Source organism: Cetorhinus maximus, chromosome 4, assembly GCF_964194155.1.
Source record: "Cetorhinus maximus chromosome 4, sCetMax3.hap1.1, whole genome shotgun sequence".
NCBI lineage: Eukaryota > Metazoa > Chordata > Chondrichthyes > Lamniformes > Cetorhinidae > Cetorhinus > Cetorhinus maximus.
In genome coordinates, this window is record NC_135882.1 from 179,199,079 (window position 1) to 179,221,635 (window position 22,557).

The 22,557-nt window shown below is 53.8% G+C and overlaps 1 protein-coding gene across 5 annotated transcripts in view; it reads left to right on the top strand.

Moving 5' to 3' along the window:
- LOC144680067 (arf-GAP with GTPase, ANK repeat and PH domain-containing protein 3-like) overlaps positions 1 to 22,557 on the top strand; it is a 708,867-nt gene that overhangs the window by 529,284 nt on the left and 157,026 nt on the right. Inside the window, exon 12 of one of the 5 annotated variants that reach the window (XM_078541211.1) lies at positions 6,613 to 6,629. The exons of the other annotated variants lie outside the window; for them this stretch is intronic. Coding sequence (XP_078397337.1) covers positions 6,613 to 6,629 — 17 coding nt within the window. The remainder of the gene's footprint in view (positions 1 to 6,612; positions 6,630 to 22,557) is intronic. 5 annotated transcript variants of the gene reach the window in all.

Consider the following 22,557-nt stretch of genomic DNA (forward strand, 5'->3'; position numbering starts at 1 on the left):
AGTGTACAGTACTGTAGTGTATTAGGATGTATGCAGGAGTAGTACAGTTTATGGTGTGTACAGTAACTGTGGTATATTGGGATGTGTACAGTAACACAGTGTGGTATATTAGGGGTGTGTATATGGAGATGTAACTTACTCATGTTCCGGTTACTTATGCGTGTTTAGTGGGTTTTGCTGTTTCTAGCGAGAGCAATCGAGTTAATTAATGGTTTATTTCAAATATGTTGAATGAAGTATTAGGACATTCCCCTCCGGGACATCCTGGTCCACTCCTCCATCACCCCCAACACCTCACCCCCTCCCACGGCACCTTCCCATACAATCACAGAAGGTGCAACACTTGCTCCTTTACCTCCTCCCTCCTCACAGTCGGAAGCCCCAAACACTCCTTTCAAGTGAAGCAGCATTTCACTTGCACCTTCTTCGATTTGGTCTACTGGATTCACTGCTCCCAATGCGGTCTCCTCTACATTGGGAAGACTAAACGCAGACTAAGTGACCGCTTTGCGGAACACCTTTGGTCTGTCCGCAAGCATGACCCAGACCTCCCTGTCGCTTGCCATTTCAACATACCACCCTGCTCTCATGCCCACATGTCCGTCCTTGGCTTGCTGCATTGTTCCAGTGAAGCTCAACGCAAACTGGAGGAACAGCACCTCATCTTCCGACTAGGCACTTTACAGCCTTCCGGGCTGAATATTGAATTCAACAACTTCAGACTCTCTCCTCCATCTTTACCCCTTTTCTATCCCTTTTTAAACATTTATTGTTATTTTTTATCTACTTATTTTTATTTTTATTTTTATTCATTTATTCGTTGTTTTATCCCCTTTTTCTATTCTTTTTCCTCAACCACCACCCCCTCCCCTCCACCCCATCCCCAAAAGGGCCATCTGTTACTTGTTCTATGTTGTTCTTTCACACAATCTACCCTTGTTCTGCTGTTCACACATTCGGCGTTCTAACCTTTATGCCATTATCAGCACCTTCCTTTAGCCCTTACCACTGCCATTAACACTCCCTTTGTCCTTTTGTCCATGACATCTTTGTCAATCTCTCCTTCGCCCCCACCTATCACTGGCTTTCTACCCCTCTGTCTACCTGCTCCACCCCCCCTTAAACAGTATAAAGTTCATCACATTTCTACTTCTATTTAGCTCTGACGAAGGGTCAGACGGACTCGAAACGTTAACTCTGTTTCTCTCTCCACAGATGCTGTCAGACCTGCTGAGTTTTTCCAGCATTTTTTGCTTTTATTTCAGATTTCCAGCATCCTCAGTGTTTTGCTTTTGTCCCTGTATTAGTTATTAACTAGTTGTTGGTAAAGTCACATCAACTGGAATCTTTGGGGTGTTGTGAGCAGCAGAGGTTTGGAGTGGTGGGATACTGTGGGGTGAAATTCAGGAGTTGTGCAGGAAAGTGTTGAGTCTTGAGGGAACCGAATCCTGGTTCACAATTCCATGGTATCGAGGTGGATGGACACGACCCAACATTCTGAGGTGAAGAAACTAGTCCTGAAGATGCAGCACTTGTGAGGTTTGGAACTCCATGTTTCACTGGATACTGAAGTTGTGGCCACTCCTGTTCATGCTGAATGAGCAGGATGAGGGAATAAAATTCGAGTTGTGAGTATGGAGCTTTTGGAGAAACTGCATAAGATGGAGTCTATTCTCCTGGTGCCTAGTTGGGAGCAAGTTCAGCTTCACTCACAACTTGGTGACTGAGAGGCAGTCTGACAGCAAACAGACAGCCATGAGAAAGCAATAAAAAGCACATTTACCCACCATCTCTCTGCTCGATGACCTACATTGCCTGCTGGTCTGGTAATGGCTCAATTTTAAAATCCTCGTCCTAGTTTTCAAATCCCTCCATTGCCTTGCCTTTCACTATCTCTACCTCCTCCAACTTAGAACACTCTGAGATCCCACATTCCTCCAATTATGGCCTTGTGCATATCTCCTGACTTCCATCATTAAACCTTTGCTGGCCATGCCTTCAACTGCCTGGGTCCTGAGCTCTGGAATTTCCTCCCTAAACCTCTCTAACTCTCTCTTCTCCTTAAAATCTACCTCTTCGATGAAGCTTTTTGCTCAACTGTCCAAATATCTCTTATGTAGCTCGATGTTAAAGTTTGTTTCTTAATGCTCCTGTGAAGTGCCTTGGGACATTTTACTATGGTTGAGGAGCTAGGTAAATACAGGTGGTTATTTTTAATTAAACTACAGATTCAGCCACAGTGTAATTGAATGGCAAAAGTTGCTTGAGGAAATGAATGGGGTTTGTGGGGGTGGGGTGGTGCTGAGTGACTATTCTTGGATGGTGCGAGTGTTGGGATGGTGCGAGTGTTGGGATGGCGCGAGTGCTGGGATGGTGCGAGTGTTGGGATGGCGCGAGTGTTGGGATGGCGCGAGTGTTGGGGTGGCGCGAGTGTTGGGATGGCGCGAGTGCTGGGATGGCGCGAGTGTTGGGATGGTGCGAGTGTTGGGACGGTGCGAGTGTTGGGATGGTGCGAGTGTTGGGATGGTGCGAGTGTTGGGATGGAGCGAGTGTTGGGATGGAGCGAGTGTTGGGATGGTGCGAGTGTTGGGATGGTGCGTGTGTTGGGATGGTGCGTGTGTTGGGATGGTGCGAGTGTTGGGATGGTGCGAGTGTTGGGATGGTGCGAGTGTTGGGATGGTGCGAGTGTTGGGATGGTGCGAGTGTTGGGATGGTGCGAGTGTTGGGATGGTGCGAGTGTTGGGATGGTGCGAGTGTTGGGATGGTGCGAGTGTTGGGATGGTGCGTGTGTTGGGATGGTGCGAGTGTTGGGATGGTGCGAGTGTTGGTCATGGTGCGAGTGTTGGGATGGTGCGAGTGTTGGGATGGTGCGAGTGTTGGGATGGTGCGTGTGTTGGGATGGTGCGAGTGTTGGGATGGTGCGAGTGTTGGGATGGTGCGAGTGTTGGGATGGTGCGAGTGTTGGGATGGTGCGAGTGTTGGGATGGTGCGAGTGTTGGGATGGTGCGAGTGTTGGGATGGTGCGAGTGTTGGGATGGTGCGAGTGTTGGCCTCTCTGGATGGTCAGTATCACTGGAGCTTTCTTTTAACAAAGTTGAGACCTTGTCGAACCTCTTTGCTCCATCTATTTCTATTACAGCAGGCCTGAACCAGGCTTGAATATAAATCCAGAGGTGAAAAGTGAACAGTTTGGACTCTGTTCCATATCTTGAGTCTCCTGACTGGGTTTTGTTTGTTACTGTTGGGAATCTATTGCAAAGTGAACATTGGAAAATGTGATGGCAATTCAATCACTGGCACAATGGGTCAATAATCACTGAAAACTCAGGGTTAGAGGTTAAATCTGTGCCATTGATTTTTATATCATGTTGACTGTACAGATTAAAATCTCTTTTGATGTGAAAATTTTCGCTGACATTCAGTGTGACAGGCAGTGGTTTGTGCTGATAAGATGTGTGTTTGGACAATAGGAGCATGAGTTGGCAGGCAGTCACATTACAGAACTGACAGGATAAGGTATGATAGTTCTGTGCTATTTATATTTGAGAGCTGCCTCTTGTGGAAACCATTCCAAACCTCAGTCAATTCCATTTGATGTCCAGTCTCTGCCCTATTTGTACCAGAATGTGATTAGATATTAGTGGAAGGGTAACACATTCATTCACAGCACAGCTCACATTCAACCATCAAAATGATATTAACTGGTCAATCTTCTCATTGTTGTTTATGAGATCTTGCTGTGCAGAAAGTGGCTGCAGCGTTTGACTGCGGTGATTTCAGAACAGTTCACAGTATTTGGAGTGCCTTGGGATGTTTTTGAGTGATGTGATGAGATGCTGTGCACGCATGTTAATTTTTGTTTGTTGCTCTATCTTTAATGTCTGCGACCAACCCAATACTATCCCCAAGCTCGTTACAGATGGGGAGGCCATTCGACCCATTTAATTCATCTATCCCCAGAACCAGAATAGTCTCTGCTCCTCCCATCATCTCCACAATTGCTGTTGCTTAAGTGATTCCCAGATCTTTATTGTTTCCACTCCATCCACTCTCTACGTGAAGAACCTCCTACTATTGGTTTTCGATGGACATTTCACTCATTTGAACCCATGTCATCTTGTTCTATTCCCACTGATTAATTTAATATTGTTGATCCAGATGAACTTTTTCTGTACCATTTATGATATCATTCCCTCTTTACAATTAACTCTCAGATGCATCCTTTCCACCTGGAATAGCCCAGGTCTCTCCAGTCTCTCTCCATAAATCAGACCCTGAGACGAGAGCCTGTCTCCTGGCTCTTCTCTGCTCTGTATCCAGTCCTTGTGTCTCAGTGACCAGAACTGGACACAGTGCCCAAGGTGGGTCTGACAAGCACTTCACACAAGAACAAAATACTTTGGATCCTGTAAATCTGAAATAAAAACAGAAACTGCTGGGAATATTCAGCAGGCCAGATAGCTTCTGTGGAGAGAGAAACAGAGTTAACATTTCAGGTTGATGAACATTCATCAGAACTGGGAAAAGTTGGAAATATAAAAGGTTTTAAGCAAGTGAAAAGGGGGAGGGTGGAAAAAGAACAAATGGTCTATGATACGGTGGAAGACAGGAGAGATTAAATAACAAAAGAGATGGTGGTGCAGGTCCAAAGGGAGTGGGAATAGGACAGATAAAGAAACAGAAGGTGTGTGTAGAGGAGGTATGAATGGCAGGATGATGAGCTGCCCTCTAAAAAATATAAACAAGAGAAAAAAAGAGCAAAACCAAAATCTTCAAAGAACAGGAAGCAAAATGCGGACAGATTACAGTCTGAAATTGATGGACTCAGTGTTGAGTCTGGAAGACTGTAGAGTTCCTAATAGAAAGATGAGGTGCAGTCCCTCCAGCTTGCATTGAGTTTTATTGGAACACTGCAGGAGAGTGATGAAGGAGAGGTCAGAGTGGGAGCAAGGTGTAGGTAGCTGTAAACATGGATCAGCTGTTACAGTCCTCAGACAGGCCAGTGGCAATGAGGAACACTGGTATCTGCCCTCCTGGCACCTCACTGTCAACAGTAGATTGTTTGGTAAGCTTTAATACCTAAATGACTTTCTGAATTTCCTGGGCAGAACTGGCCTGGGCATTCGCAAAGAGTTGGGAATGTTTAGAACATAGGTTAAGGGCAGTTGTCATGTCCAGCAATGGCATGTTATAGTCCTTACCTTTAAGATAGGAACTTTATTCAATGTGGACTCTTTGAAATTGACTTTCCCTTTAAAAAGCGGACAGTGTGCTGCAGAGATGGCTGCTGAAGGTCAGGTGACCAACTCTGCGTATTCAAAAATGGACTTATTGTCCAACAAAAGGGCACCTCCCAGACAAAAAGGTGTATCCTGAGACCATCAAAAGACATTCCCGAATTGAGTGGGTGTTTTTTGAAACAAAGAAGGTGATTGTCTTAAGATAAAAGCAAAATACTGCGGATGCTGGAAATCTGAAATAAAAACAGAAATTGCTGGAAAAGCTCAGCAGGTCTAACAGCATCTGTGGAGAGAAAAACAGAGTTAACGTTTTGAGTCTGTATGACTCTTCTTCAGAAGGTGATTGTCTTAATACCCCTAGGATGAATATCTTCAAACAATAAACCAAGATATGGCTAATCAGCCCAAGACCACCAACATATTTGGAAAAGGAACTGTAATTGTGAGCAGCCACATAATAAGGCATCCATGTTTGTCCCTTTGCATTCTTTAAATGCTGACTATAGAAAGTAGGCAGCAGCAGCAGAAAACAAACAGGCTTGGAGACCTTATGATGTTACAGCCTCTGGTTTTTAGGCCATAGATGGGCCCTGATAACATCCTGGCAATAGGACTGAAGACTTGTGCTCCAGATTTGCTGCACCCCTAGCCAAGCTATTCCTGTACAGCTACAACACTGGCATTTACCCAACTATGTGGAAAATGTCCAGCTATGTCCTGTGCACAAAAGCAGGACAAATCCAACCCAGCCAATTACCGCTCCATCAGTCTACTCTCCATCATCAGTAAAGTCTTCTTCTTATCCTGTCCACGGACAGTCTATACATGGCCCAGCCAGAACTGGACACATTTTTGCGCCTTGTTGTTGAATTCGGCAAGATCTGCAACAGTGCAGGGTTCCTCTAGCGATAGACATTGCAGGAGATGTTGCATAGTATAAGACATTGGTGAGGCCAACTTTGAAGTATTGTGTGCAGTTCTGGTCGCCTAACTACAGGAAGGATATCAGTAAGATTGAGAGAGTGCAGAGAAGATTTACTAGGATGTTGCCGGGTCTTAAGGAGTTGAGTTACAGGGAAAGATTAAACAGGATAGGACTTTATTCCTTGGAGCGTAGAAGAATGAGGGGAGATTTGATAGAAGTTTACAAAATTGTGAGGGGTATAGACAGAGTAGATGCGAGTAGGCTCTTTCCACTTAGATTAGGAGAAATAAACACGAGAGGACATGGCTTTAGGGTGAAAGGGGAAAGGTTTAGGGGGAACATTAGGGGGAACTTCTTCACTCAGAGAGTGGTGAGAGTGTGGAACGAGCTACCATCTGAGGTGGTAAATGCGGGCTCACTCTTAAGTTTTAAGAATAAATTGGATAGATACTTGGATGGGTGAGGTCTGGAGGGTTATGGACTAGGTGCAGGTCAATGGGACTAGCAGAATAATATTTCGGCACAGACTAGGAGGGCCGAATGGCCTGTTTTCTGTGCTGTAGTGTTCTATGGTTCTATAGTCTGTGGTTCAGTTCCACATACACAAGGTGTCGGGCAGGTTGTATATCCCCATTTGCTTAGTGACACCGACACCTGTCCTAAGTCTGTTAAGGCACTTCCAGGTTGCCCAGTTGCAATTAGCTCCTGGGGGAAGGCTTTCATCTGGTAGAATTTCCATCGCTGGGGGTTGTTCGAGACTGGCGAGCCGGTCTTTCCACAAGGCGATGCGGGCTTCAGATGGGGTTGATTGTAATGGAACAACACTGTTCATGAAGCTCTTCCTTGACTTTAGGCAGCTGGATGTAGGTGTATGACCATGTAGAGGGTGCCTCTCATCTGATGTTTGACGGAGTCGCTCTTTCTTGCTGGCTACCGTTCTTCTTATATCAGGGGGAGCGATACCCGCCGGGATATATAGGCTGTTGGTGTTTGTTGGTTTTAAACAACCTGTGATAAGTCGGCAGCTTGCACTCAGAACGGCATCCATCTTCTTAGCATGAGTAGATCTTTCCCATGCAGGGCAGGCGTATTCTGCTGTGGAATAGCAAAGAGCAAGTGCACTGGTTCGCAATGTTTTCCAGCTTGCTCCCCATTTTGTGTTAGTGAGCTTATTCAGGATGTTGTTTCGTGCGCTCACTTTTGCCTTTGTCTTTTTGATGTGGTTCTTGAAGGTGAGGCATCTGTCAAGGGTGACTCCTAAGTAGATAGGGTGCTCGCAATGCGCCAGTGTTGCTCCACACCAGGTTACTTTAAGCTGGCGTTTGGCTTTACGGTTTCTGAGGTGGAATGCACAAACTTGCGTCTTTGACGGGTTTGCGCGAAGGTGGTTTTCTTCATAGTCGGATGTTAGTCCCTCCAAGGCCTCAGTAAAGTGATGGAAGGGGTCATCAACAGTGCTATCAAGTGGCAATTACTCAACAATAAGCTGCTCACTGACACCCAGTTTGTGTTTCGCCAGGGCACTCAGCTCCTGACCTCATCACAGCCTTGGTTCAAACATGGACAAAAGAGCTGAACTCTCGAGGTGAGGTGAGAGTGACTGCCCTTGACATCAAGGCAGCATTTGACTGAGTGTGGCATCAAGGAGCCCAAGCAAAACTGGAGTCAATGGGAATCAGGGGCAAACTCTCCGCTGGTTGGAGTCATACCGAGCACAAAGGAAGATGGTTGTTGGAGATCAGTCATCTCAGCTCCAGGACATCACTGCAGGAGTTCCTCAGGGTAGTGTCCTCGGCCCAACCATCTTCAACTGCTTCATCAATGACCTTCCTTCCATCATAAGGTCAGAAGTGGGGATGTTCGTTGATGATTGCACAATGTTCAGCACCATTCGCGACTCCTCAGATACTGAAGCAGTCCATGTCCAAATGCGGCAAGACCTGGACAATATCCAGGCTTGGGCCGATAAGTAGCAAGTTACATTCAAACTACACAAGTGTGAGATGGATGTTATGTTTTTGTGGTGCTGTCATTTGCTATTTTGGCACTGCAAGGACACTCACTCGCCCTACCCAGCCAGTTTCTAAGCATCGAAGACGCAATCAGAGATCGATGCTGGAACATGTGCTGTGAAAACTTTCTGTAGTTCTGTAGTTTCTGTAGTTTTGGAGACTTTAATTGAGCAGAAGCGCTGGAAATGTCCCATCCTGCCATCTGAAACACTCGGTGCTGCTGGGCAATCGTGCTGTCTGTGCTGTCCACTCGCACTACAGTGCAGACATTTAAAATGGCACTGGACCAGCTTCCCACCTTTGGTGTTGTTTTGGTGGGCTTTGGCATGGAGTTACCGAGTTTGGGCTGACAAGAGAAGTGGATTTTCAGTGTATAGAAAAGTAGTAACTGAATTTGCTCGGTTGGAACGGACTGATCAAGACAATGCTGTATCGAGGACGGGAGTCGGTGAGGACTTGTTACCGGGCCCCAAGTGGTCAGGGGCAAGTGAATAGAACCATCTGAGGTCCGGGAAGCATTGGTATCAATGATCCTATTCCCGCCAGGACCGGAAAAGAAGGGAAAGAACGAACCTGGATTGATTGCGTGTGGGTGAAGAGACTCAAAGCCACTTGGAACTACAGAAAGTTTTCACAGCACATCTTCCAGCATCGATCTCTCAATGCATCTTCGATGCTTAGAAACTGGCTGGGTAGGGCCAGTGAGTGTCCTTGCAGTGCCAAAATAGCAACCCGTCTCCAGTGAGGGTATCGCTGAGATGCCTGATGTGTTTTCGTGCAGCACTCACTGAGCAGCAGTACCTCAAGCACTCTCTCAGGAGCCCTGCCTCAGCAGCACTGTCCCTGCAGCACTGTCTCAGCAGCACTGTCTCAGCAGCACTGTCCCTGCAGCACTGTCTCTGCAGCACTGTCCCTGCCGCACTGTCTCAGCAGCACTGTCTCAGCAGCACTGTCCCTGCAGCACTGTCTCTGCAGCACTGTCCCTGCCGCACTGTCTCAGCAGCACTGTCTCAGCAGCACTGTCCCTGCGGCACTGTCCCTGCAGCACTGTCTCAGCAGCACTGTCCCTGCAGCACTGTCCCTGCCGCACTGTCCCAGCAGCACTGTCTCAGCAGCACTGTCCCAGCAGCACTGTCCCAGCAGCACTGCCTCAGCAGCACTGCCTCAGCAGCACTGCCTCAGCAGCACTGTCTCAGCAGCACTGTCTCCACAGCACTGTCTCAGCAGCACTGCCTCTGCAGCACTGCCTCTGCAGCACTGTCTCTGCAGCACTGTCTCTGCAGCACTGTCTCAGCAGCACTGCCTCAGCAGCACTGTCTCAGCAGCACTGTCCCTGCCGCACTGTCCCAGCAGCACTGTCTCAGCAGCACTGTCTCAGCAGCACTTTCCCCTGCAGCACTGTCCCTGCAGCACTGTCCCTGCAGCTCTGTCTCAGCAGCACTGTCCCTGCCACACTGTCCCAGCAGCACTGTCTCAGCAGCACTGTCTCAGCAGCACTGTCTCAGCAGCACTGTCCCTGCAGCACTGTCCCTGCAGCACTGTCCCAGCAGCACTGCCTCAGCAGCACTGTCTCAGCAGCACTGTCCCTGCAGCACTGTCTCAGCAGCACTGTCTCAGCAGCACTGTCCCTGCCGCACTGTCCCAGCCGCACTGTCCCAGCCGCACTGTCCCTGCAGCACTGTCTCAGCAGCACTGTCTCAGCAGCACTGTCTCAGCAGCACTGTCCCTGCAGCACTGTCTCAGCAGCACTGTCCCTGCAGCACTGTCCCAGCAGCACTGCCTCAGCAGCACTGTCCCTGCAGCACTGTCTCAGCAGCACTGCCTCTGCAGCACTGTCTCAGCAGCACTGTCTCTGCAGCACTGTCTCAGCAGCACTGCCTCAGCAGCACTGCCTCAGCAGCACTGTCCCTGCAGCACTGTCCCTGCAGCACTGTCTCAGCAGCACTGTCTCAGCAGCACTGTCCCAGCAGCACTGTCCCTGCAGCACTGTCCCTGCCGCACTGTCCCTGCAGCACTGTCCCTGCAGCACTGTCCCTGCAGCACTGCCTCTGCAGCACTGTCTCAGCAGCACTGCCTCAGCAGCACTGTCTCAGCAGCACTGTCTCAGCAGCACTGTCCCAGCAGCACTGCCTCAGCAGCACTGTCCCTGCAGCACTGTCTCAGCAGCACTGCCTCTGCAGCACTGTCTCAGCAGCACTGTCTGAGCAGCACTGTCTGAGCAGCACTGTCTCTGCAGCACTGTCTCAGCAGCACTGTCTCAGCAGCACTGCCTCAGCATCACTGCCTCAGCATCACTGTCCCTGCTGCACTGCCTCAGCAGCACTGCCTCAGCATCACTGTCCCTGCAGCACTGCCTCAGCAGCACTGCCTCTGCAGCACTGTCTCAGCAGCACTGTCTCAGCAGCACTGCCTCAGCATCACTGTCCCTGCAGCACTGCCTCAGCAGCACTGCCTCTGCAGCACTGCCTCAGCAGCACTGTCTCAGCAGCACTGTCTCAGCAGCAGTGTCCCTGCAGCACTGCCTCAGCAGCCCTGTCCCTGCAGCACTGCCTCAGCAGCACTGTCCCTGCAGCACTGTCCCTGAAGCACTGTCCCTGCAGCACTGTCTCAGCAGCACTGTCCCTGCAGCACTGTCTCAGCAGCACTGTCCCTGCACCACTGCCTCAGCAGCACTGTCTCTGCAGCACTGCCTCAGCAGCACTGTCCCTGCAGCACTGTCCCTGCAGCACTGTCCCTGCAGCACTGCCTCTGCAGCACTGTCCCTGAAGCACCGTCCCTGCAGCACTGTCCCTGCCGCACTGTCCCTGCAGCATTGTCCCTACCGTACTGTCCCTGCCGCACTGTCTCTGCAGCACTGCCTCAGCAGCACTGTCTCTGCAGCACTGCCTCAGCAGCACTGTCTCAGCAGCACTGTCTCTGAAGCACTGTCTCTGCTGCACTGTCCCTGCAGCGCTGTCTCAGCAGCACTGCCTCAGCAGCACTGTCCCCTGCAGCTCTGTCTCGGCAGCTCTGTCTCAACTGCACTGACCAGCAGTGCTGACCCTGCAGCTCTGTCTCAGCAGCTCTCTCCCAGCAACACTGCCACTGCAGCACCGACTCAGCACCACTGTCCCTGCTGCACTGACCCTGCAGCTCTGTCTCAGCAGCTCTGTCTCAACTGCACTGTACCTGCAGCACTTCCTCAGCAGCACCGTCCCTGCTGCACTGTCTCAGCAGCACTGCCCCTGCAGCACTGCATCAGCAGCCCTGTCCCTGCTGCACTGTCTCAGCAGCCCTGTCCCTGCTGCACTGTCTCAGCAGCCCTGTCCCTGCTGCACTGTCTCAGCAGCCCTGTCCCTGCTGCACTGTCTCAGCAGCACTGTCCCTGCTGCACTGTCTCAGCAGCACTGTCCCTGCAGCACTGTCCCAGCAGCACTGCCTCAGCAGCACTGTCCCTGCAGCACTGTCTCAGCAGCACTGCCTCTGCAGCACTGTCTCAGCAGCACTGTCTCTGCAGCACTGTCTCAGCAGCACTGCCTCAGCAGCACTGTCCCTGCAGCACTGTCTCAGCAGCACTGTCTCAGCAGCACTGTCCCAGCAGCACTGTCCCTGCAGCACTGTCCCTGCCGCATTGTCCCTGCAGCACTGTCCCTGCAGCACTGTCCCTGCAGCACTGTCCCTGCAGCACTGCCTCTGCAGCACTGTCTCAGCAGCACTGTCTCAGCAGCACTGCCTCAGCAGCACTGCCTCAGGAGCACTGTCTCAGCAGCACTGCCTCAGCAGCACTGTCCCAGCAGCACTGCCTCAGCAGCACTGTCCCTGCAGCACTGTCTCAGCAGCACTGCCTCTGCAGCACTGTCTCAGCAGCACTGTCTGAGCAGCACTGTCTGAGCAGCACTGTCTCTGCAGCACTGTCTCAGCAGCACTGTCTCAGCAGCACTGCCTCAGCATCACTGTCCCTGCTGCACTGCCTCAGCAGCACTGCCTCAGCAGCACTGCCTCAGCATCACTTTGCCTGCAGCACTGCCTCAGCAGCACTGCCTCTGCAGCACTGTCTCAGCAGCACTGTCTCAGCAGCACTGTCTCAGCAGCACTGCCTCAGCATCACTGTCCCTGCAGCACTGCCTCAGCAGCACTGCCTCTGCAGCACTGCCTCAGCAGCACTGTCTCAGCAGCACTGTCTCAGCAGCACTGTCTCAGCAGCAGTGTCCCTGCAGCACTGCCTCAGCAGCCCTGTCCCTGCAGCACTGCCTCAGCAGCACTGTCCCTGCAGCACTGTCCCTGAAGCACTGTCCCTGCAGCACTGTCTCAGCAGCACTGTCCCTGCAGCACTGTCTCAGCAGCACTGTCCCTGCACCACTGCCTCAGCAGCACTGTCTCTGCAGCACTGCCTCAGCAGCACTGTCCCTGCAGCACTGTCCCTGCAGCACTGTCCCTGCAGCACTGTCCCTGCAGCACTGTCCCTGCAGCACTGTCCCTGCAGCACTGCCTCTGCAGCACTGTCCCTGAAGCACCGTCCCTGCCGCACTGTCCCTGCAGCATTGTCCCTACCGTACTGTCCCTGCCGCACTGTCTCTGCAGCACTGCCTCAGCAGCACTGTCTCTGCAGCACTGCCTCAGCAGCACTGTCTCAGCAGCACTGTCTCTGAAGCACTGTCTCTGCTGCACTGTCCCTGCAGCGCTGTCTCAGCAGCACTGCCTCAGCAGCACTGTCCCTGCAGCAATGCCTCTGCCCACTGTCCCTGCAGACCTGTCCCTGCAGCACTGACTCTGCAACACTGTCCCTGCAGCACTGACTCAGCTGCACTGTCTCAGCAGCACTGTCCCCTGCAGCTCTGTCTCGGCAGCTCTGTCTCAACTGCACTGACCAGCAGCGCTGACCCTGCAGCTCTGTCTCAGCAGCTCTCTCCCAGCAACACTGCCACTGCAGCACCGACTCAGCACCACTGTCCCTGCTGCACTGACCCTGCAGCTCTGTCTCAGCAGCTCTGTCTCAACTGCACTGTACCTGCAGCACTTCCTCAGCAGCACCGTCCCTGCTGCACTGTCTCAGCAGCACTGCCCCTGCAGCACTGCATCAGCAGCCCTGTCCCTGCTGCACTGTCTCAGCAGCCCTGTCCCTGCTGCACTGTCTCAGCAGCCCTGTCCCTGCTGCACTGTCTCAGCAGCCCTGTCCCTGCTGCACTGTCTCAGCAGCACTGTCCCTGCTGCACTGTCTCAGCAGCACTGACCCTGCAGCACTGACCCTGCAGCACTGACCCTGCAGCACTGCCTCAGCAGCACTGTCTCAGCAGCACTGACCCTGCAGCACTGTCTCAGCAGCACTGTCCCTGCAGCACAGTCCCTGCTGCACTGCCTCAGCAACACTGACCCTGCAGCACTGACCCTGCAGCACTGCCTCAGCAGCACTGTCTCAGCAGCACTGACCCTGCAGCACTGTCTCAGCAGCACTGTCCCTGCAGCACTGTCCCTGCTGCACTGCCTCAGCAACACTGACCCTGCAGCACTGACCCTGCAGCACTGCCTCAGCAGCACTGTCTCAGCAGCACTGACCCTGCAGCACTGTCTCAGCAGCACTGTCCCTGCCACACTGTCCCAGCAGCACTGTCTCAGCAGCACTGTCTCAGCAGGACTGTCCCTGCAGCACTGTCCCTGCAGCACTGTCCCAGCAGCACTGCCTCAGCAGCACTGTCTCAGCAGCACTGTCCCTGCAGCACTGTCTCAGCAGCACTGTCCCTGCAGCACTGTCCCTGCCGCACTGTCCCAGCCGCACTGTCCCAGCCGCACTGTCCCAGCCGCACTGTCTCAGCAGCACTGTCTCAGCAGCACTGTCTCACCAGCACTGTCTCAGCAGCACTGTCTCAGCAGCACTGTCCCTGCAGCACTGTCTCAGCAGCACTGTCCCTGCAGCACTGTCCCAGCAGCACTGCCTCAGCAGCACTGTCCCTGCAGCACTGTCTCAGCAGCACTGCTTCTGCAGCACTGTCTCAGCAGCACTGTCTCTGCAGCACTGTCTCTGCAGCACTGTCTCAGCAGCACTGTCTCAGCAGCACTGTCCCTGCAGCACTGTCCCTGCAGCACTGTCTCAGCAGCACTGTCTCAGCAGCACTGTCTCAGCAGCACTGTCCCTGCAGCACTGTCTCAGCAGCACTGTCCCAGCAGCACTGCCTCAGGGAGCACTGTCCCTGCAGCACTGTCTCAGCAGCACTGCCTCTGCAGCACTGTCTCAGCAGCACTGTCTCAGCAGCACTGTCTGAGCAGCACTGTCTCTGCAGCACTGTCTCAGCAGCACTTTCCCCTGCAGCACTGTCGCTGCAGCGCTGTCCCTGCAGCTCTGTCTCAGCAGCACTGTCCCTGCCACACTGTCCCAGCAGCACTGTCTCAGCAGCACTGTCTCAGCAGCACTGTCCCTGCAGCACTGTCCCTGCAGCACTGTCCCAGCAGCACTGCCTCAGCAGCACTGTCTCAGCAGCACTGTCCCTGCAGCACTGTCCCTGCAGCACTGTCTCAGCAGCACTGTCTCAGCAGCACTGCCCCTGCCGCACTGTCCCAGCCGCACTGTCCCAGCCGCACTGTCTCAGCAGCACTGTCTCAGCAGCACTGTCTCAGCAGCACTGTCTCAGCAGCACTGTCTCAGCAGCACTGTCCCTGCAGCACTGTCTCAGCAGCACTGTCCCTGCAGCACTGCCTCAGCAGCACTGTCCCTGCAGCACTGTCTCAGCAGCACTGCCTCTGCAGCACTGTCTCTGCAGCACTGTCTCAGCAGCACTGCCTCAGCAGCACTGTCCCTGCAGCACTGTCCCTGCAGCACTGTCTCAGCAGCACTGTCTCAGCAGCACTGTCCCAGCAGCACTGTCCCTGCAGCACTGTCCCTGTCGCACTGTCCCAGCAGCACTGTCCCTGCAGCACTGTCCCTGCAGCACTGCCTCTGCAGCACTGTCTCAGCAGCACTGCCTCAGCAGCACTGCCTCAGCAGCACTGCCTCAGCAGCACTGCCTCAGCATCACTGTCCCTGCAGCACTGCCTCAGCAGCACTGCCTCTGCAGCACTGTCTCAGCAGCACTGTCTCAGCAGCACTGTCTCAGCAGCACTGCCTCAGCATCACTGTCCCTGCAGCACTGCCTCAGCAGCACTGCCTCTGCAGCACTGCCTCAGCAGCACTGTCTCAGCAGCACTGTCTCAGCAGCACTGCCTCAGCATCACTGTCCTTGCAGCACTGCCTCAGCAGCACTGTCTCAGCAGCACTGTCTCAGCAGCACTGTCTCAGCAGCACTGTCTCAGCAGCAGTGTCCCTGCAGCACTGCCTCAACAGCCCTGTCCCTGCAGCACTGCCTCAGCAGCACTGTCCCTGCAGCAGTGTCCCTGCAGCACTGTCCCTGAAGCACTGTCCCTGCAGCACTGTCTCAGCAGCACTGTCCCTGCAGCACTGTCTCAGCAGCATTGTCCCTGCACCACTGCCTCAGCAGCACTGTCTCTGCAGCACTGCCTCAGCAGCACTGTCCCTGCAGCACTGTCCCTGCAGCACTGTCCCTGCAGCACTGCCTCTGCAGCACTGTCCCTGAAGCACCGTCCCTGCAGCTCTGTCTCAGCAGCACTGTCCCTGCCACACTGTCCCAGCAGCACTCCCTCAGCAGCACTGTCTCAGCAGCACTGTCCCTGCAGCACTGTCTCAGCAGCACTGTCTCAGCAGCACTGCCCCTGCCGCACTGTCCCAGCCGCACTGTCCCAGCCGCACTGTCCCAGCCGCACTGTCTCAGCAGCACTGTCTCAGCAGCACTGTCCCTGCAGCACTGTCTCAGCAGCACTGTCCCTGCAGCACTGTCCCTGCAGCACTGCCTCAGCAGCACTGTCCCTGCAGCACTGTCTCAGCAGCACTGTCTCAGCAGCACTGTCTCTGCAGCACTGTCTCAGCAGCACTGCCTCAGCAGCACTGTCCCTGCAGCACTGTCCCTGCAGCACTGTCTCAGCAGCACTGTCTCAGCAGCACTGTCCCAGCAGCACTGTCCCAGCAGCACTGTCCCTGCTGCACTGTCCCAGCAGCACTGTCCCTGCAGCACTGTCCCTGCAGCACTGCCTCTGCAGCACTGTCTCAGCAGCACTGTCTCAGCAGCACTGTCTCAGCAGCACTGGCTCAGCAGCACTGCCTCAGCAGCACTGTCTCAGCAGCACTGCCTCAGCAGCACTGTCCCAGCAGCACTGCCTCAGCAGCACTGTCCCTGCAGCACTGTCTCAGCAGCACTGCCTCTGCAGCACTGTCTCAGCAGCACTGTCTGAGCAGCACTGTCTGAGCAGCACTGTCTCTGCAGCACTGTCTCAGCAGCACTGTCTCAGCAGCACTGCCTCAGCATCACTGTCCCTGCTGCACTGCCTCAGCAGCACTGCCTCAGCAGCACTGCCTCAGCATCACTGTCCCTGCAGCACTGCCTCAGCAGCACTGCCTCTGCAGCACTGTCTCCACAGCACTGTCTCAGCAGCACTGTCTCAGCAGCACTGCCTCAGCATCACTGTCCCTGCAGCACTGCCTCAGCAGCACTGCCTCTGCAGCACTGCCTCAGCAGCACTGCCTCAGCAGCACTGTCTCAGCAGCACTGTCTCAGCAGCACTGCCTCAGCATCACTGTCCTTGCAGCACTGCCTCAGCAGCACTGTCTCAGCAGCACTGTCTCAGCAGCACTGTCTCAGCAGCACTGTCTCAGCAGCAGTGTCCCTGCAGCACTGCCTCAGCAGCCCTGTCCCTGCAGCACTGCCTCAGCAGCACTGTCCCTGCAGCACTGTCCCTGCAGCACTGTCCCTGAAGCACTGTCTCAGCAGCACTGTCCCTGCAGCACTGTCTCAGCAGCACTGTCCCTGCACCACTGCCTCAGCAGCACTGTCTCTGCAGCACTGCCTCAGCAGCACTGTCCCTGCAGCACTTTCCCTGCAGCACTGTCCCTGCAGCACTGTCCCTGCAGCACTGCCTCTGCAGCACTGTCCCTGAAGCACCGTCCCTGCAGCACTGTCCCTGCCGCACTGTCCCTGCAGCATTGTCCCTACCGTACTGTCCCTGCCGCACTGTCTCTGCAGCACTGCCTCAGCAGCACTGTCTCTGCAGCACTGCCTCAGCAGCACTGTCTCAGCAGCACTGTCTCTGAAGCACTGTCTCTGCTGCACTGTCCCTGCTGCACTGTCCCTGCAGCGCTGTCTCAGCAGCACTGCCTCAGCAGCACTGTCCCTGCAGCAATGCCTCTGCCCACTGTCCCTGCAGACCTGTCCCTGCAGCACTGACTCTGCAACACTGTCCCTGCAGCACTGACTCAGCTGCACTGTCTCAGCAGCACTGTCCCCTGCAGCTCTGTCTCGGCAGCTCTGTCTCAACTGCACTGACCAGCAGCGCTGACCCTGCAGCTCTGTCTCAGCAGCTCTCTCCCAGCAACACTGCCACTGCAGCACCGACTCAGCACCACTGTCCCTGCTGCACTGACCCTGCAGCTCTGTCTCAGCAGCTCTGTCTCAACTGCACTGTACCTGCAGCACTTCCTCAGCAGCACCGTCCCTGCTGCACTGTCTCAGCAGCACTGCCCCTGCAGCACTGCATCAGCAGCCCTGTCCCTGCTGCACTGTCTCAGCAGCCCTGTCCCTGCTGCACTGTCTCAGCAGCCCTGTCCCTGCTGCACTGTCTCAGCAGCCCTGTCCCTGCTGCACTGTCTCAGCAGCACTGTCCCTGCTGCACTGTCTCAGCAGCACTGACCCTGCAGCACTGACCCTGCAGCACTGACCCTGCAGCACTGCCTCAGCAGCACTGTCTCAGCAGCACTGACCCTGCAGCACTGTCTCAGCAGCACTGTCTCAGCAGCACTGTCCCTGCAGCACTGTCTCAGCAGCACTGTCCCTGCAGCACTGTCCCAGCAGCACTGCCTCAGCAGCACTGTCCCTGCAGCACTGTCTCAGCAGCACTGCCTCTGCAGCACTGTCTCAGCAGCACTGTCTCTGCAGCACTGTCTCAGCAGCACTGTCCCTGCAGCACTGTCCCTGCAGCACTGTCTCAGCAGCACTGTCTCAGCAGCACTGTCCCTGCAGCACTGTCTCAGCAGCACTGTCCCTGCAGCACTGTCCCAGCAGCACTGCCTCAGCAGCACTGTCCCTGCAGCACTGTCTCAGCAGCACTGCCTCTGCAGCACTGTCTCAGCAGCACTGTCTCTGCAGCACTGTCCCTGCAGCACTGCCTCAGCAGCACTGTCCCTGCAGCACTGTCCCTGCAGCATGTCTCAGCAGCACTGTCTCAGCAGCACTGTCTCAGCAGCACTGTCCCTGCCGCACTGTCCCAGCAGCACTGTCCCTGCAGCACTGTCTCAGCAGCACTGCCTCTGCAGCACTGTCTCAGCAGCACTGTCTCTGCAGCACTGTCTCAGCAGCACTGCGTCAGCAGCACTGCCTCAGCAGCACTGCATCAGCAGCACTGTCTCAGCAGCACTGTCTCAGCAGCACTGCCTCAGCAGCACTGTCCCAGCAGCACTGCCTCAGCAGCACTGTCCCTGCAGCACTGTCTCAGCAGCACTGCCTCTGCAGCACTGTCTCAGCAGCACTGTCTCAGCAGCACTGTCTGAGCAGCACTGTCTCTGCAGCACTGTCTCAGCAGCACTGTCTCAGCAGCACTGCCTCAGCATCACTGTCCCTGCAGCACTGCCTCAGCAGCACTGCCTCTGCAGCACTGTCTCAGCAGCACTGTCTCAGCAGCACTGCCTCAGCATCACTGTCCCTGCTGCACTGTCTCAGCAGCCCTGTCCCTGCTGCACTGCCTCAGCAACACTGACCCTGCAGCACTGTCTCAGCAGCACTGCCTCTGCTGCACTGCCTCAGCTGCACTGTCTCTGCAACACTGTCTCAACAGCAATTCCCTGCAGCACTGTCTTTTCAGCACTGTCCCTGCATCACTGACTCAGCATCACTGACCCTGCAGCACTGTCTAAGTAACACTGTCCCAGCAGCCCAAGATTAGAGATGTAAGTTAGCTCGTACATAGGGGATGTGCGTACAGTGTGGTGTGCGCAGAGGGAGTGTGCAGACCCGTGTGTGGAGTTAGGCTGAGGAAACTGTACAGTTTTGGTCTTATTTGAAAATGGATGTAATTGTCTTAAAAGCAGTTTGGGGAGTTCACTTGACTCATTCCTGGGATGATTCTTATGAGGAAAGTTTGAACAGCTGGACCTGTATCCATTGGACTTTCGAGCTGACTCAGATTCTTTGATCGACAATGTAGTCGGAGGTTAGTGGGGCAGACAGGACAGTGGAGTTGTGACCACCATCAGATGAGCCATGACCTTATCGAATGGCAGAGAAAGCTCGAAGAGCCAAATGGCCTCCTCCTGTTCCTAAGTCCTGTGATCCTGTGAAGCGATTGGCTCTGCTTGTGATGACCACTGTGTTAAAAATGCCACCTGATGTCTGCTGCCCCATTCACTGACAAGGAGCAGGGAGCTTGTTGCAATATCATTGGGCCACCAGCCCTACTAAGGTCAGGACAGGGGAAGGAATTGTCGGAGAAAAGGCAGCTGATTCATAGTTCAATGTTAATGCAGTGCAGGCGACATGGGAGCTGCTTGAGCCTGGTCCAGCTCAGCTTAGCCCATTTCAGCCCGGCCCAGCACTGCCCGGCCCATCCTGGCCTTGCCCAGCCCAGCCCAGGCCAGCCCAGGCCAGGTCAGCCCAGCCCAGGCCAGGTCAGCCCAGCCCAGCCCAGCCCAGCCCAGCCCAGCCCAGGCCAGGCCAGCCCAGCCCAGCCCAGCCCAGGCCAGGCCAGGCCAGCCCAGCCCAGCCCAGCCCAGCCCAGCCCAGGCCAGGCCTGTTGTTCTCAGTTTCAGTCAGCCAGACTGTGACAGGATCTTGCTACAGGCATTGGCTGCTCCAAAGGTTTTGGTTAAGATCAGCAGGGTGACTGAGGCAATTAAGTAGATGACCTGTGCAGATCACTATTATACAGGGCAAAGATTCTTCACCAGAGGCTCCCGATGTGTTTTAAGCAAGTTATGACTTGGTGTGGTAGAAAGATCGCGAATTACATGGAAAAGAAACAGTTGAAGGCATTAGTGGTAACGCCTCATTATCCCACTATGTGTATAATGGTGTTAACACAACATGAGGTCTGAGGAGTAAATGCGCCTCATGAATTCCTGACAAAAACCTCTGGTCGCTTGATGCCAATTTGGGGGAAAACTCCTTAACTAACTGAGTGACTAGAGCAGCCGAACTGATCGCTAATGGGGGTGTGGCAGTTGCAGGTATGGACTACAAGGAAGGAAGGTTGAATCAGAGAGGAACAGGTCCTCATTTGGACTCGAGAAGCTGTATCGCAGAAATAATAAATGTCACAGAGCAGTGTGTGTAATCAGTGGGGAGGCAGGAAGAGAAATGAATCCTTTGCCTAAGACAGATTCTTGAAGCTTCTAAACTACAGCAAGATCCAAATCAGCAGAGTGTGAATTTGGGCATTAGTGTCCGGACTTGTTCTGTGCTTTGCTGATGTTGAAAATTCATTGAAAAGGGACTAAAAGTCCTTCCGTATTTCCAGAGACAGAAACAGTTTATTACTTTAAATATATCGCTTTATTATTATTGGTTACAATGAAGTCATCTTCCAGCAGTCTGAAAAAAAATCCAGACTGTACCGGGACAGATATTACCCACCGAGGACACACGCGGACTGTCCAGGACACACGCGGGCCATCCTGGGACACACGTGGACTGTCCAAGACACACGCGGGCCATCCTGGGACACACGTGGACTGTCCAGGACACACGCGGGCCGCCCTGGGACACACGCGGGCCGCCCTGGGACACACGCGGGCCGCCCTGGGACACGCGCGGGCCGCCCTGGGACACGCGCGGGCCGCCCTGGGACACGCGCGGGCCGCCCTGGGACACGCGCGGGCCGCCCTGGGACACGCGCGGGCCGTCCTGGGACACGCGCGGGCCGCCCTGGGACACGCGCGGGCCGCCCTGGGACACGCGCGGGCCGCCCTGGGACACGCGCGGGCCGCCCTGGGACACGCGCGGGCCGTCCTGGGACACGCGCGGGCCGCCCTGGGACACGCGCGGGCCGCCCTGGGACACGCGCGGGCCGTCCTGGGACACGCGCGGGCCGTCCTGGGACACGCGCGGGCCGTCCTGGGACGAATGCTGTCCATCCAGGCTGAACACAGCCTGTGTTCGTGATGCCTGGTTGTGCCACTGAACAGATTTTCAGGTGAATGAGTCTCACTGAGTTGGAGCAAAAGCAGCTTCCACATGTTACTGTGACTAAAATCAGGATTAGAGAATATTCGGAACAGGAGGAGGCCATTCAGCCCCTTGAGTCTGTTACACAGGAACAGGAAGCAGCCATTTTTATTGTACCTGAAAAAAATACACTGTAATTCGGATTTGACACTGAATGTACACAGACTACAATCTGGATTTGGCTGTGAATGTACACGGACTGTAATGCTAATTTGACCCCGAATGTATATGACTGTAATCTAGGTTTGATTCTTAATTTACATTGACTTTAACCCATTTTGACCCTGGGTTTACATGCACTGTAATCCAGGATTGACTCCTGTATTTGTATGAACTGTGATCCAGGACCGATTCTGGATTTGTATGGACTGTGATCCAGGATTAATTCTGAATTTGTGTGGACTATAATCCAGGATTGATTTTGGATTGTAATCCAGAGGTTTGACTCTGGATTTACTCTGACTGTAATCTGGGTTTGATTCTGTGTTCAGTATCCTGTTGCCTGCTAGCTAATCTTGTAAATGGTTGTGTTTAACATCAGAAATACAGGATAACCTCCAGCTCATTAATTAGGGCAGGTGAGACAGCCAATCAGGTATTAAAATATCTGGATGAATAACTCGGGATTCTTCATTATATCACTGTGTTGGACAAGCAATGACCAATCATAAATCTCCTTCAGTCAGTCAGAAGCAGTTTATGGACAATATTGTCAACAAAGCCTCACAATCCCGATCACTTTCCTGCTCTGAGCCAGTGGTATTGAGAGGACTGGTCCAGGTGGGGTAGGTTTGGGGGAGTTCAGCACGATTGGTGGGGGGAGGTGTCCGTCAGTGTGGGGCTCTGCAAGTCCCTGTACTGTACCCAGTGACAGTATGTGTGGAAAGGTTATTCTCTGGGCTCTCAAAACAACAACAAAGAAGATGCAGAAAACTGTCCCAAGACAGAAGCCGGATCAGAAGCTAAAGGAGGAGTTTTGAGACATCCTGACAAAACGCCGTTGACCTGAAACATCCCCTCAGATCCCGTCTGACCTGCTAAATGTTTCCAGCAATTTCTGTTTGTAATAAGGAGACATTGGGACAGGTGCCCAAAAGCTTAGTCAAAGTGGTAGGTTTTTAGAAGTGTCTGAACAGAGGAAAGTGAGGAAG